A 15,313-nucleotide genomic window follows, 5' to 3' on the forward strand; every position below is an offset into this window, starting at 1 on the left:
ATAAAAAGTAGCTATGATATACAATGTGGCTACGCTTTACAAGTGATGCAGTAGCGTTGAAAATCGTAGCCTATTCTGGAAAAATGAAAGCTGAAAAGCGTAGCCTTTGGTCCTAGACAGCATCACTTAAAAAGCGTAGCCTATTCCTAAACGCCAAAAACGTAGCCCTTGATGCAGAAAAGCGTAGCCTTTGAGAATAGGCAACGGCTGAATAGGAATCACCCCAAAAAGCGTAGCCATAGCTCAAAAAGCGTAGCCGTAGCCTAAGGCATCATTTTTTTTCACTTTTGGCTACACTTTTCAAGTGTACCTGAATGGGTGTTTTTCTTGTAGTGTTTTTTCCTTCGCCTTTATTTCTACCAATTTTTGCAAGAGGAATAGGAGTTTTGATATGTGAAGTTTGTATATTGGTATGATATATATATATATATATATATATATATATATATATATATATATATATATATATATATATATATATTATTTGTAAGTATTGTAATCTGTATTGTAATATATGGATGTATGTTTTGAATATTCGGTTTTAATTTTAAACAGGCTCATATTTTAGCACTAAATATTTTAAGAGTTGTCGTAATACCTGAGCTATCAAAGTGGCGCAGCTGGAAGTGTGACTTTTGATAGTTAAGGTGTTACATATTTTGGTTGTTAAATTAGTAATATAATAATTTAGAAGAAAATATTTCATGCTAATTTTAATAAAAAGGTGTCATCATGTGACATATTTTAGTTGTTAAATTAGTAATATAATAAATAATATAATTATATTTTAATTTTAATTTTAATTTAATTTTAATTATAATTAAAAAATATTATATTACATATTTTAATTGTCAAATTTGTAATTATTTATTAATAATAATATATAAAAAGATAGAATAGTGAAGAAATAAAAGAAATAAAAAAAAGAAAACTGTTTAATTTTGAGAAAAATATTTAATGTTAATTATAATAAAAAATAATATATAACATATTTTAATTATAACATTAATAATATGTAATAAATAAATTAAAGAAAAACTCATCAGAAACAAAGCTACCATTGCAATTGCAGGACCCTCAAAGCAAATAAAGGAAGGCTATGTTTAGTTTTTGTTATTGGAGGTGTGCTTGTATTTTTACAAAGAGATAAATAGAGAGATTGTTATTTTTTTTTCCTTCTTTTTCTGAGAGATATATAAATGACATTTCTTTTCTTTCTGAGAGATACAGTAGAAAACCAAAGACAATTATTTATTTTAATCTTAGAAAAAAAGAAAGTGGTATTTTCTCTATAAATTAACATTTTGTATATATGTAGTAAATTAAAATATTTACGCGTATTTATACTTTTAGTTTTAATGATATGCTAGGTATTGCTGTTGTTATTTTTAAACGATATTTATCTTTTAAAAGTTACTTTTAAAAATTATAAATTACAATAATATTGTTTATTAAAATTGTATCTAAAATTTAAAATAATTATAATAGGTTTAAATATAATAAAAAATATTTTTTATTAAGTATAAACTGAAAAAGCCTGCTACACATACAAATCTTTTTTATTTACAAGTCTTATAAGTTGGTACAAGCCCAACAAAACACACGCGCATTACTCCCACATTCAAGAGTAAATATACGCACATTATTCAACCACTTCCTGTTTCCAAAGCACGCTACTCACCATGCATTATGAACGACTCTTCTTCTTCTTCCTCCATGAAAACGAGTTTCTTGCCAAATTTGTTCGATCTCCTTCATGTGTTCTCTCTTCGCATTTTCATTCATTGTTTTACCTGCGTTTATCATTGGTATTCTTGCTTCGTTTTTTTTTTTCGATTTTTATGGTTTCTGAAATCAAGCTTTGAAATCGTTTTGAAGATAATGGAACTTCAGAAATACACCCAAAAGATTACAAAAATATACCCAAAATTCGTTGAAGTACACGTTATGCATAATTCAGAACTCTTTCTCTTTCTCCTCCTCATCTTCTGCTCTTTATTCTTCTTCATTTTCTTATTTCATATTCTCATCATTCTTTTTAGGAGAAAAAAATCAAACAAAGAAGAAAAAAATACATAATGTTGCAAAATCAAAAGAAGAACGAGGAGAAACACGACGATGAAGATGAAACACTTCAAAAACGATTTCAGAGCTTGATGTTAAAAAACAATGGAAATCGAGAATAACGAAGAAAGAAAACAGAGAGAAAAACATGTAAATGAAGAAGGAGAAAGAGAAGGTAAGAAATTCAAAAAAGGAAACAGAATCCTTTCAAAAATTAAAAATCTGTTAGAGACGTGTTTGAACGTAATATCAATTAGAGGACTTGTAAGACTTGTATAGTAGAATCACTTGTATGTAGAGATTAATCCTAAACTGAATTGAAAAATATCTTTCTTGTTTCCATATCATATTTACAAGAGTGTCTTTTTAGAGTTTAGGATCTAATATTTTGTCTTTAATTGGGTTTTGTTAGAAGTTTAAAATTTAAAATTTAAATTTTTTTTTTATTTTCATTTTAGATCTTGTACATTTAAAAACTAAAATGCTCATTAACCAAGTTTATATACTTTACACGAAAATAATAAAGATTTTGGGAACATGTATCTTAATAATATATTTTAAGAATAGTATAAAAAATATTTTATTCAAAAACAGTTTTATGATTACATTTTTTAAATTTGTCAAATAATAATTATTAGTATCACAGATCAAATTTTTTTTAATAAAAAGTTAATAAAGTAAAAAATAAAACTTTAGTCATCTTTAGATCAAAATTATGAGAGTCAGATATATAAGTAATTTCTTACTTTATTAATTTAAAATATATATCCTAGTCTTTTTCCTAATATCACTGACGGTAACACCTTCATTATTGAACTAGATAGTTGTCACTATAATTTTAACATTATGATTATTGGGCCATGCTTTTATTACAATAATTTAAATTGACTTGAGATGGACTTGCTCTGTCGTTGTGAGTTGACTTTCTTAGAAGTTAGAACCATAGCAGATTCTTCGTCCTCTGGAAAATCATTTCTAAGCTGAGAGACTTGTAGCAATCTACGAGTTTGCTGCTAAGAAACAAACATGAGGACTCCTGACAAGGTATAACTTCTTCCTTTTTCCTGTATTTTCTCTTCTCTGTTCAATTCGATACCAATAATGAATCGTTTTCTCTTTCTAAATTGAAGTCGAAGGACGAAACTGAATGGATGATTCCCGTTGAAGTGATGCTGGGGTCACTTGACCATGGAGAAGTTCAAGCGTGCAGCATTTTAAGAATCCCAGACGAGATTCGAGGCCCAAAACAAGAATGCTACAAGCCAAAATTGGTGTCTGTAGGACCCTTACACAGGGGAGCCACAAGGCAGATTCTCTTAATGGAAGAACCCAAATGGCGCTACGCCAAGTCCTTCCTTGACCGCAAGGTGCAAAACAACCAAGGAGGACAGAAAAAACAAGAATCAGGACCCCGAGAGAGGGGTAAGGAAATTCTCAAGCTTGACAAGGTGGTTCGCGCTTCCTACGGCGGTGACCTCGACTTGGATCCCCACGACCTCGCCAAAATCATGTTGGTAATCGCCCTACTCTAATTACTTTTTTGCAACAAGAGAAATGTTAGTTAGAGGCTAATATTAGCAACACTTTGTGCCAACGCCTTATTTTTATACTATTAGTATTTAAGATTTAAGATTTTGTTAGCAAGGTGTTGTTTGAAAAATCATAAATTTTTTTGGCCATGTAACATTGCTCTTGTGAAAATAACAATAGCGTTTGTGAAACAAGAAAGAACTTAGTCCAAACAATCCAAAGTAACTTATTTAACATTCATTAAGCGCCGTTTGGGAAGCTTTAAAAGTAATTTTTTTGAGTTTTTGACTTATGAAAAGTAGTAGTATTAATGTTTAGTACAATTTTTAAAATCAAATTGCGGTTTTCTAAGAAGCTATTTAGGAGTTTATAGAGAAGTTAAAAAAATGACTTCGCTCATAATACTCCTATTTTTTACCATATTTTTATAAAATAAGCACTTTTAGAACTAAAAATCCAAACATAAAATAACTTATTTATAAGCTATTTTAATATAACCATTTATTATTTAAGTCATTTTTTTAAAAAGAACTTAATTAAGCTGTTTATCTAAACTAGACCTAATTCTGGTTAGAATAGTTGTGTAATATTAGATGTAATAAATATGTAATTACAAATGTTATATATTTAGATATTATCTCCCTAGTATTTATCTGTGTCGTTTGTTTCATTCACATGTCGCCAACACATTAAAAGATTTTGTTATGACATGTTGTGTCAATTGATTAGTCAGGAAAAAACTTCTGTAACCGGATGTTTGAATTTTTGTGACTCTTGTTTTGTATAATTATAATTGGAGCAGGAGATATTGCAATAGGTTACACGAAAAGTGGAAAGTGAACTAAATCTCTCTGGGTTGACTCTCTGGTTTCCAAGGTCATATAATTATAGGCACATAATATATGTGTGAGAAAGGAGATACATTTACAATAAAGTGTTCGGGTTTTAACTGAGACAAGATCACAGAGATGGAAAGACTAAGATAGAAGAGATAGAGACACATATTTTCTGTTTTTCTTTTTAAAGTGCACATAAAATACAAGACAATTTCGTGTCACAAGGCAAAATTTGTCTCTACTCCACAGCTAAACTAGCTTTTTTTGTATTTTTATCTCAGTTGAAATTGAAATTCAAATGCAACCTCTACTCATTGAACAAGGTCCATTTGTACATGTTGCAGGTGGATGGCTGTTTCTTGCTAGAACTTCTCCATAAGCTTGGGGAATACATGGATCCACAGACAAACCAGCGCGAAGCTTTTTCCAGTGACCCATTCCTAGGGACAGAGGAGAAGGTGCAGTGTGTGCTGAATGATATTTCAATGTTGGAAAATCAGATCCCTTTCATTGTTCTCAAGAAGTTGTACAATAGTGTCTTCCCTGAAAACAACAACAAGGGGGTTGCAGAAGATCATCGTGTGGCCGATGTCATGCGTAAAGCCTTTGGTTACCATTCAAAAGACCGGCATGGTTCGGCTCATATGCTTCACTTAATGCACTTGTCCACAGTTGAAGAAGACAACAATCAAGAAGCCAAACAATTGAGACAAGCATGCCGAGAACTAAAGCGATGCGCTACTAGGCTTCGAGCTGCAGGAATAACCATTAAACCAACAAATAGCAACAGCATTGCAAATGGTAATGTCAATGCTAGTACTAGTGTTAACAATCAGCATAAGCTTGTGGACATATTTGATTTTAACATAAGTTTCAATGAGCAAGACAAGATACTCGAAATACCGGCTTTGCATATTAAGGAAACAACGGAAGCGAGATGGAGAAACTTGATTGCTTGGGAGCAGAGCAGAATTTGGATAAGAGGCAAGTACGCTTCCTATGCTTTGTTCTTCCAAACTTTGATATGCTGTGAGCATGACCTCAAGTTTCTGGAGAAAAAGGGAGTGATAGTGAATGAGTCCAAGAAGAGCAATGCTGAAATTATGACAATGTTTCGCACCATCTCTGATGGTGTTGATCGCATGGATTCAAGTTACAGTGATCACTGTAAGAAACTTAATGCACACCGGACTACATTGGTCACGAAAGCGTTTCGCAAATGGCCTATAATCACTTGGCATAGGTGCAGGCATGTTCTTGAGACTCTTGTGTTCTATTGGTGGAACTGGCTAGGAATTTTGATACGCGATCATATCCCAACAGTGTGGAAATTTTTCGGCGTTGTGGCCGCAATTGTGTTGCTTGTTCTCACCATTATGCAGACATATTATTCAGCTAAGCAGACACATTATTCAGCTGAGCAGGCACGTAATGCAACTAGTGGCTCTTAGGCATCATCAGCAAGAAAAGTGCTATTTGTGTCTCTTAATGTTTTTTCAAGTTTAAAATTGAATGCACAATTGTGATGTTGAAGTTTGTGTATGTTAATGGAAGAGATTTAGGTCCATGTTGAACATTGAAGAGGTGTTTTCCTGAAATTATTGTGATGAAATCTTTTGTCTTGTTCTGTTTGAGATTGTCAAAGAAATCAAGCAACTCTTTTATGATCCTTATATTCTTAATTTCTTACAATTAAAGCAAAATTAATGAACTAATTTTGTGAGATCAACATATAATTTTGCCAAAGAAATAAAGTGAGCATGAATTGTCACCACTGTCTCAATTGACCACAATTCTGCTAGAAGGTCAATAATTGTAACAGAGCAAATCAAAGCAACCTTAAATGAATTAACGGCTCTCCCAAGTAATAATTAGCACATAACTGCCTTCAGGTTACCACCAGATTTATGATTAGAAGTCAGAACTCAGAAACATACTTATGATCAACGCTTATTCATAACATGATTTTCTAAATATTGAAACTCGTATCTAAAAAAGTTATATCCATTAACTATCCACAAGTTCAAAGAAATTCACTAGCAGTATATTAGAATTAAAAATGATGGGATCAATTTATTTATCTATTTATTTCTTTTTTGAACGAGTTTCATATATATAAACTTAATTAAATTTGTTCATAAAAACTTCGGTTCTATTTTCACCTCCAACATAACATACATGATGAATCACGAATAGACTAGTTATTTTATTGCACTGTTTTCTAATTGCACTCCTTTGTGGGAAAGATGGTATGGTGATGGATGATGGGTGTTCAAACTGCATCACCTTTCAACCTTAGTGACCCCCATCAAGCACCGTAGTGGCATCACTGTGAGTAATAATAGCCATTGAACCACCATGCAATCGCCTATAAGACACTGCCTTCGGAGGATGTCAAAGAGAAGAGGGGAAGGGCATGGTTTTGTGTTGGAGTTTTGTGAACCTCCATTAGTTGGTGCCTACCAAGCAGTGAAGACTTTGCTGAGTTGTCATTTCCAATGCCCATCCAACATTCGTCCCACATGTGTATTCAATTATGCTTTAATAAAAAATTAAAAATATTTTTTTGACACTCTTGGATACACTTAAATGTCATCATGTATCAACAGCTAACCTTATTCTTAATATATATTTTTGAAATAAATTTAAAAATAATATATATTATTAGTTATTAAAATAAAAATTATTTTAAATACTTTATATCGTTAAAAATATTAAAAATAATTAAAAAAATAATTTATATTTTAATATCAATAAAATATTAAAATATTATTATAATTTATCTAATAAATATTTTATATTTTATATATATGTGGTTGCTATTTATCTCATAAAAATTTAAAATTTGTTATCTGCGTATATCATATCGTGTTGTATACCATATCAGCATTCGTATATCATGCATATGGATCACACGAAAATAACATAAGATTGTTGCTTTACTTGGTTGTTTAGTTCTTTTTAAATTATAATCAAATGTTTCATGTACAATCTTCATTTAAACCGTGAATTTGTTTGATTATAAATGTGAATGTAGTTTGATTATATATAGTTATGGAATTTGATTATAATTGCAAATCCAGTTTATTATAATTGTAAAATTGGGTTAATGGTATTGTTCATAGAATTTGATTATAAGAATCTAGCTTGCATATTTTTAACATCATGTAGCCATCTCCTAGCACTACGTACTTTACTCAAACTGATTGCCATGGAAGAGATATGAGATATAAAAGATTGCACAATAATGGCACGGTAGTATCATTTTGTTATAATTGTAAGTAAAATACTTACACTTTATTGGTTGAGGAATACTCACTCACATAAATAATAGAGATGTTCTCATAAAGACGCTTAAAATGTCTTTTTATAAAAACGTTTACGTTTTGCATTATTATTGGACATATTAATGAAACGGTTATTTTAAATTTCTTAACAAATTGGAATAAAACCATGTTTTTATAACAATAACAAAAAACCCATTTTTTAGAGATTTAATTGTATTTTTAATTTTTTAGAAATTTAAATGTTCACAAAATAAAAAATCAAAGATATATTTGGCTTTTTATCAAAAAATTTAAAGATATTCGATTTAGATTGTGTAATTCAATCAGATCAAATCGAGTCTAGTAATTATAATGCAAACAATTAGGTTTATTATTGTTGCTATAATAAACCGATTTTATTCTGGTTTATTAAAAAATAAATTATTAACTAGTTTAATAAAAATATCCAATAATAATAACACATGTAAACGTCTTTAAAAAAAAGACATTTTTAGTGTCTTTATTAAAGTGGTCTCCATAAATACTACTACTATATTTTAATCTTTCAAATTTACCAATACTCATGAAATAATTGAACAAAGAAGGACTTTACATAATCATATTTTTTTTCTTTTTTTTTTAAGGAACACACATAATACACAAAGCATGTATGACTTTATATAGACTAAACTTTTTAATAAAATAATAATTTCATTTTCTTAACAACTAAAACTACATTGATGGTGATCATGAAACTTGTAGAGCTTGCATGCTTTGTCATCATTCTTTTAATAATTAAATACCTCTCTTGAACATTCTTAGTAATTCTTCAAATTTTTAACATCTTCTAGTAAATAGATGATTATTGTTTTCAACTCAAACTTTGTTTCTTCAATTCTTTAACCATATTTCATGAAGATTCTAGTCTAGGCAAGTTGATTTAAAATTTTTAATCAACGTTGCCCCCTTAAATCAAACTTACAGAATTAATCATTTCAAGCATCTTCTTTAACTTGTAAAATGACTCAATCTTCAACTGCAACTTGGTCTTCAGTGGAATAGTACTCAATCAAAACTTTATTCACCAACTCTCTGATTTTGTGAAATCGAATATCAATATGCTTCGATTTTCTATGGAACACAGGATTTTTGCAAAATGCAATAGCTGACTTGTTATCGCAAAATATCGTCGTTGGAGCACTTTGTTTCTCGTTCAATTCCTCAAGAATTCTTCTTAGTCAAATTTCTTGCATTGCATAACTTATTGCTGCTATGTATTCTGCTTCTACTGTAGAGAGTGCTACTACTGGTTGTTTCTTTGACGACCATGAAATTGCACCAGAACCAAGATGAAATACAAACTCTGAAGTACTTTTTCTTGTTTCTATATCTCCAGCCCAATCACTATTAGTGTATCCAACAAGGTTTATTTCATTAGTATTCTCATAATAAATTCCATCATTTAAAGTACCTTTGATATATCGAAAAATTCTTTTTACCACTTGCAAATGGTTGGTACAAGACTCCTCCGTAAATCTGCTAAGCAAACCAATTCCAAACACAATATCTAGTCTGGTTGCAGTTAAGTACTTTAGACTTCTAATCAAACTTTTGTAATATGTAGGATTTACTGTTCTTCCTTTATCTTCTCCTAGCAACTTGAACTTCTCTTCGACTTTGAGTAAGAACTGGCTTTGAATGTTCCATCTGAAATTTTTTCAAAATATCATTTGCATATTTCATCTGAAAAATGAAAATTTCATCATCTTTTTGAAGAACTTCGATGCTAAGGAAATAAGACATCAAGCCCATATCGGTCATTTTAAAGTGCTTTATCATAGCCTCCTTAAATTCTGTAATTATCTTCAAATTATTAACCGTAAAGATTAAATCATCAACATAAAGACACACAATTAAGATATCTCCAGGTTCAACAAACTTGATATAAAACGTATGCTCGAATGGATATCTTTTGAAACCATTCTGAGTGAAATAAGAATCAATCTTCTTATACTACGCTTTTGGTGCTTGATTTAACCTGTACAAAGCTTTCTTCAACTTGTAAACTTTATCTTCTTCTCCAAGAACTTCATCTCCTACAGGTTGCTCAACGTACACTTCTTCTTCTAAAGTGTCATTTAGAAATGTAGACTTAATATCCATTTGATGTATCTTCCATTTATTTTGAGTCGAGAGTGAAATAATCATACGAATAGTGTCTAATCTAGCAACAAAAGCAAATACTTTAAAATAATCGATACCTGGCTTTTGGTTGTATCCTTTAGCAACTAATCTTGCTTTGAAACGATCAACTTCACCATTGGGTTTGTACTTAGTTTTGTAAACCCATTTTACTCCAATCTACTTCTTATTTGTTGGCAAATCTGTCAGCTCCCATATGTCATTCTTTTCAATGGCATGAATATCCTCATCCATTGCTTTCTTCTAATTGTTATCTTTAGATGCTTCTTCAAAGTTCAATGCCTTACAATTTGAAAATAAAGCAAAATTTATTATTTCTTTATTGGACAGATCGTTGTCATTGCCAACTTCATAATCTGCTAATCTAGCAGGTAGTCTCTTCTCTCTTTGCGATCTTCTAAATGATTCTGGTTGTTCAGTTGTGTCAGGTTGTCTTTCTTCTACTTCATCACACGTATTTGAAATTATAGTCAGCTAATTTTTTGTCTTTGTGTTCTAGTCCCACATGTCTTTCTCATCAAATATCACGTCTCTGCTGAAGATCACTTTCTTTGATTCTGGATTATACAGCTTGTATACTTTTTAGTATGTGCTATAGCCGATAAAGATATACTTCTCGTCTTTGTGGTGCACGAAATTGTGATCACTACTTTTACACAGAACAATCCCCGGTAATGGCTCCAAAGACTTGGTGCTCAATACCATGGCATAAACACAACTCCGCACAACTAACCAGCAAGTGCACTGGGTCGTCCAAGTAATACCTTACGTGAGTAAGGGTCGATCCCACGGAGATTGGTGGTATGAAGCAAGCTATGGTCACCTTGTAAATCTCAGTCAGGCAGACTCAAATGGGTATAGATGATGAATAAAGCATAAAGATAAAGATAGAGATACTTATGTATATCATTGGTGAGAGCTTCAGATAAGTGTATGAAGATGCCTTCCCTTCCGTCTCTCTGCTTTCCTACTGTCTTCATCCAATCCTTCTTACTCCTTTCCATGGCAAGCTCATGTAGGGTTTCACCGTTGTCAGTGGCTACCTCCCATCCTCTCAGTGAAAACGTTGCCTATGCTCTGTCACAGCATGGGTAATCAGCTGTCGGTTCTCGGTCAGGCCGGAATAAAATCCATCGATTCTTTTGCGTCTGTCACTAACGCCCCGCCTGCTAGGAGTTTGAAGCACGTCACAGTCATTCAATCATTGAATCCTACTCAGAATACCACAGACAAGGTTAGACCTTCCGGATTCTCTTGAATGCTGCCATCAGTTCTCGCCTATACCACGAAGACTCTGATCTCACGGAATGGCTGGCTCGTTTGTTAGGCGAGCACTCGGTTGTCAGGCGATCAACCATGCATCGTGTATCAGGAATCCAAGAGATAAACACTAGAGCCTCGTATGCTTGTAGAACAAGAGTGGTTGTCAGTCACTTTGTTCATGAGTGAGAATGATGATGAGTGTCACGGATCATCACATTCATCAAGTTGAAGAACAAGTGATATCTTGGACAAAGAACAAGCGGAATTGAATAGAAGAACAATAGTAATTGCATTAATACTCGAGGTACAGCAGAGCTCCACACCTTAATCTATGGTGTGTAGAAACTCCATCGTTGAAAATACATAAGAACAAGGTCTAGGCATGGCCGAATGGCCAGCCTCCCAAAGAGGGTTCAATCATAAAAACATGATCAAAAGATCCTAAGATTGAAAGATGTAAATACAATAGTAAAATGTCCTACTTATAGAAAACTAGTAGCCTAGGGTGTACAGAGATGAGTAAATGACATAAAAATCCACTTCCGGGCCCACTTGGTGTATGCTTGGACTGAGCAATGAAGCATTTTCGTGTAGAGACTCTTCTTGGAGTTAAACGCCAGCTTTTATGCCAGTTTGGGCGTTTAACTCCCATTTAGGTGCCAGTTCCGGCGTTTAACGCTGGAATTCCTGAGGGTGACTTTGAACGCCGGTTTGGGCCATCAAATCTTGGGCAAAGTATGGACTATCATATATTGCTGGAAAGTCCAGGATGTTTACTTTCCAACGCCGTTGAGAGCGCGCCAATTGGGCTTCTGTAGCTCCAGAAAATCCACTTCGAGTGCAGGGAGGTCAGAATCCAACAGCATCTGCAGTCCTTTTGAGTCTCTGGATCAGATTTTTGCTCAGATCCCTCAATTTCAGCCAGAAAATACCTGAAATCACAGAAAAACACACAAACTCATAGTAAAGTCCAGAAAAGTGAATTTTAACTAAAAACTAATAAAAATATAATAAAAACTAACTAAAAGATACTAAAAACATACTAAAAACAATGCCAAAAAGCGTACAAATTATCCGCTCATCACAACACCAAACTTAAATTGTTGCTTGTCCCCAAGCACTGAAGATCAAATGAGATAAAAAGAAGAGAATATGCAATGAACTCCAAAAACATCTATGAAGATCAGTAGTAATTAGATGAGCGGGGCTTTTAGCTTTTTGCCTCTGAATAGTTTTGGCATCTCACTTTATCCTTTGGAATTCAGAATGATTGGCTTCTTTAGGAACTTAGAATCCAGATAGTGTTATTGATTCTCCTAGTTAAGTATGATGATTCTTGAACACAGCTACTTCATGAGTCTTGGCCGTGGCCCAAAGCACTCTGTCTTCCAGTATTACCACCGGATACATACATGCCACAGACACATAATTGGGTGAACCTTTTCAGATTGTGACTCAGCTTTGCTAAAGTCCCCAATTAGAGGTGTCCAGGGTTCTTAAGCACACTCTTATTGCCTTGGATCACAACTTTATTCCTTTCTTTTTCTTTCTCTTTTTTTTTCGGTTTTTTTTTTCGCTTGCTTTCTCCCTTTTTTTTTTGTATTCACTGCTTTTTCTTGCTTCAAGAATCATTTGTATGATTTTTCAGATCCTCAGTAACATGTCTCCTTTTTCATCATTCTTTCAAGAGCCAACATTCATGAACCACAAATTCAAAAGATATATGCACTGTTTAAGCATACATTCAGAGAACAAAAGTGTTGCCACCACATCAAAATAATTAAACTGTTATAAAATTCAAAATTCATGCAATTCTTCTCTTTTTCAATTAAGAACATTGTTTATTTAAGAAAGGTGATGGATTCATAGGACACTCATAACTTTAAGGCATAGACACTAATGATCATAAGACACAAACATAGATAAACATAAGCACTAAAATTCGAAAAACATGAAAATAAAGAACAAGGAGATTAAAGAACGGGTCCACCTTAGTGATGGCGGCTTGTTCTTCCTCTTAAAGGTCTTATGGAGTGCTTGAGCTCCTCAATGTCTCTTCCTTGTCTTTGTTGCTCCTCTCTCATGATTCTTTGATCTTCTCTAATTTCATGGAGGAGGATGGAATGTTCTTGGTGCTCCACCCTTAGTTGTCCCATGTTGGAACTCAATTCTCCTAGGGAGGTGTTCAGTTGCTCCCAATAGTCTTGTGGAGGAAAGTGCATCCCTTGAGGTATCTCAGGGATCTCATGATGAGAGGGATCTCTTGTTTGCTCCATCCTTTTCTTGGTGATGGGCTTGTCCTCATCAATGGGGGTGTCTCCTTCTATGTCAACTCCAACTGAATAGCAGAGGTGACAAATGAGATGAGGGAAGGCTAACCTTGCCAAGGTGGAAGACTTGTCCGCCACCTTGTAGAGTTCTTGAGCTATGACCTCATGAACTTCCACTTCTTCTCCAATCATGATGCTATGGATCATGATGGCTCGGTCTAGAGTAACTTCTGACCGGTTGCTAGTGGGAATGATTGAGCGTTGAATAAACTCCAACCATCCTCTAGCCATGGGCTTGAGGTCATGCCTTCTCAATTGAACCGGCTTCCCTCTTGAATCTCTCTTCCATTGTGCGCCCTCTTCACATATGACTGTGAGGACTTGGTCCAACCTTTGATCAAAGTTGACCCTTCTAGTGTAAGGATGTTCATCTCCTTGCATCATGGGCAAGTTGAATGCTAACCTTACATTTTCCGGACTAAAATCCAAGTATTTCCCCCGAACCATAGTAAGATAATTCTTTGGATCCGGGTTCACACTTTGATCATGGTTCTTGGTGATCCATGCATTGGCATAGAACTCTTGAACCATCAAGATTCTGACTTGTTGAATGGGGTTGGTAAGCACTTCCCAACCTCTTCTTCGGATCTCATGTCGGATCTCCGGATATTCACCCTTTTTGAGTGAAAAGGGGACCTCGGGGATCACCTTCTTCAAGGCCACAACTTCATAGAAGTGGTCTTGATGCACCCTTGAGATGAATCTATCCATCTCCCATGACTCGGAGGTGGAAGCTTTTGCCTTCCCTTTCCTCTTTCTAGAGGTTTCTCCGGCCTTGGATGCCATAAATGGTTATGGAAAAACGAAAAAGCAACGCTTTTACCACACCAAACTTAAAAAATTTGCTCGTCCTCGAGCAAAAGAAGAAAGAAGAGAGTAGAAGAAGAAGAAATGAGGAAGAAGGGAGTGGCTTATGTATTCGGCCAAGGAGGGGGAGAAGTGGTGTTTAGGTTGTGTGAAAATGAAGGAGTGAAGAAGGGTATTTATAGGAGAGAGGGGGAATAGGGTTCGGCCATTATGGGTGGGTTTAGGAGGGAAAGTGGTTTGAATTTGAAGGGTGAGGTTGGTGGGGTTTTATGAAGGATGGATGTGAGTGGTGAAGAGAAAGATGGGATTTGATAGGTGAGGGGTTTTTGGGGAAGAGGTATTGAGGTGATTGGTGAATGGGTGAAGAAGAGAGAGAGTGGTGGTGGGGTCCTGTGGGGTCCACAGATCCTGTGGTGTCAAGGAAAAGTCATCCCTGCACCAAATGGCATTCAAAATCACGTTTTGAGCCATTTCTGGCGTTAAACGCCGGGCTGATGCCCATTCCTGGCGTTTAACGCCAGGTTCTTGCCCTTTTCTGGCGTTTAACGCCAGTCTGGTGCCCCTTTCTGGCGTTAAACACCCAGAATGGTGCCAGACTGGGCGTTAAACGCCCAACTGCTAGCCTCACTGGCGTTTAAACGCCAGTGGATTCTTCCTCCAGGGTGTGCTGTTTTTCTTCTTGTTTTTCATTCTGTTTTTGCTTTTTCAATTGATTTTGTGACTTCTTATGATCATCAACCTACAAAAAACATAAAATAACAAAGAGAAATATATAAAATATAACATTGGGTTGCCTCCCAACAAGCGCTTCTTTAATGTCAGTAGCTTGACAGAGGGCTCTCATGGAGCCTCACAGATACTCAGAGCAATGTTGGAACCTCCCAACACCAAACTTAGAGTTTGAATGTGGGGGTTCAACACCAAACTTAGAGTTTGGTTGTGGCCTCCCAACACCAAACTTAGAGTTTGACTGTGAGGGCTCTGTTTGACTCTGATTTGAGAGAAGCTCTTCATG

The 15,313-nt window shown here is 34.3% G+C and overlaps 2 protein-coding genes across 2 annotated transcripts; one reads left to right on the top strand and one right to left on the bottom strand.

Annotated features, from left to right (window-relative positions):
- The first annotated feature begins 2,911 nt into the window (after positions 1–2,911).
- LOC130961984 (UPF0481 protein At3g47200-like) lies at positions 2,912–6,103 on the top strand. Its single transcript, XM_057888040.1, has 3 exons — positions 2,912–3,108; positions 3,195–3,578; positions 4,775–6,103. The coding sequence occupies exons 1-3, from the start codon at positions 3,091–3,093 to the stop codon at positions 5,879–5,881; spliced, it is 1,509 nt and encodes a 502-aa protein (XP_057744023.1). The 5' UTR covers positions 2,912–3,090; the 3' UTR covers positions 5,882–6,103.
- A 2,831-nt stretch (positions 6,104–8,934) lies between these two features.
- LOC130963298 (secreted RxLR effector protein 161-like) lies at positions 8,935–10,132 on the bottom strand. Its single transcript, XM_057889429.1, has 3 exons — positions 10,062–10,132; positions 9,735–9,920; positions 8,935–9,403 (listed from the first exon to the last, which is right to left on the bottom strand). Exons 1-3 carry the CDS (start codon positions 10,130–10,132, stop codon positions 8,935–8,937), a joined length of 726 nt encoding a protein of 241 aa, XP_057745412.1.
- Positions 10,133–15,313: the final 5,181 nt, after the last annotated feature.

This window comes from Arachis stenosperma, chromosome 2, assembly GCF_014773155.1.
Source record: "Arachis stenosperma cultivar V10309 chromosome 2, arast.V10309.gnm1.PFL2, whole genome shotgun sequence".
Lineage (NCBI taxonomy): Eukaryota > Viridiplantae > Streptophyta > Magnoliopsida > Fabales > Fabaceae > Arachis > Arachis stenosperma.

Coding starts and splice junctions, on each gene's coding strand:
- LOC130961984 (XM_057888040.1), top strand. Junction 3,579..4,774: donor ACCTCGCCAAAATCATGTTG/GTAATCGCCCTA, acceptor TACATGTTGCAG/GTGGATGGCTGTTTCTTGCT.
- LOC130963298 (XM_057889429.1), bottom strand. CDS start 10,132: ATGGATGAGGATATTCATGCCATTGAAAAGAATGACATATGGGAGCTG. Junction 9,921..10,061: donor GATTTGCCAACAAATAAGAA/GTAGATTGGAGT, acceptor TTTTGTTGCTAG/ATTAGACACTATTCGTATGA. Junction 9,404..9,734: donor TTGAAGAAAGCTTTGTACAG/GTTAAATCAAGC, acceptor AAAAAATTTCAG/ATGGAACATTCAAAGCCAGT.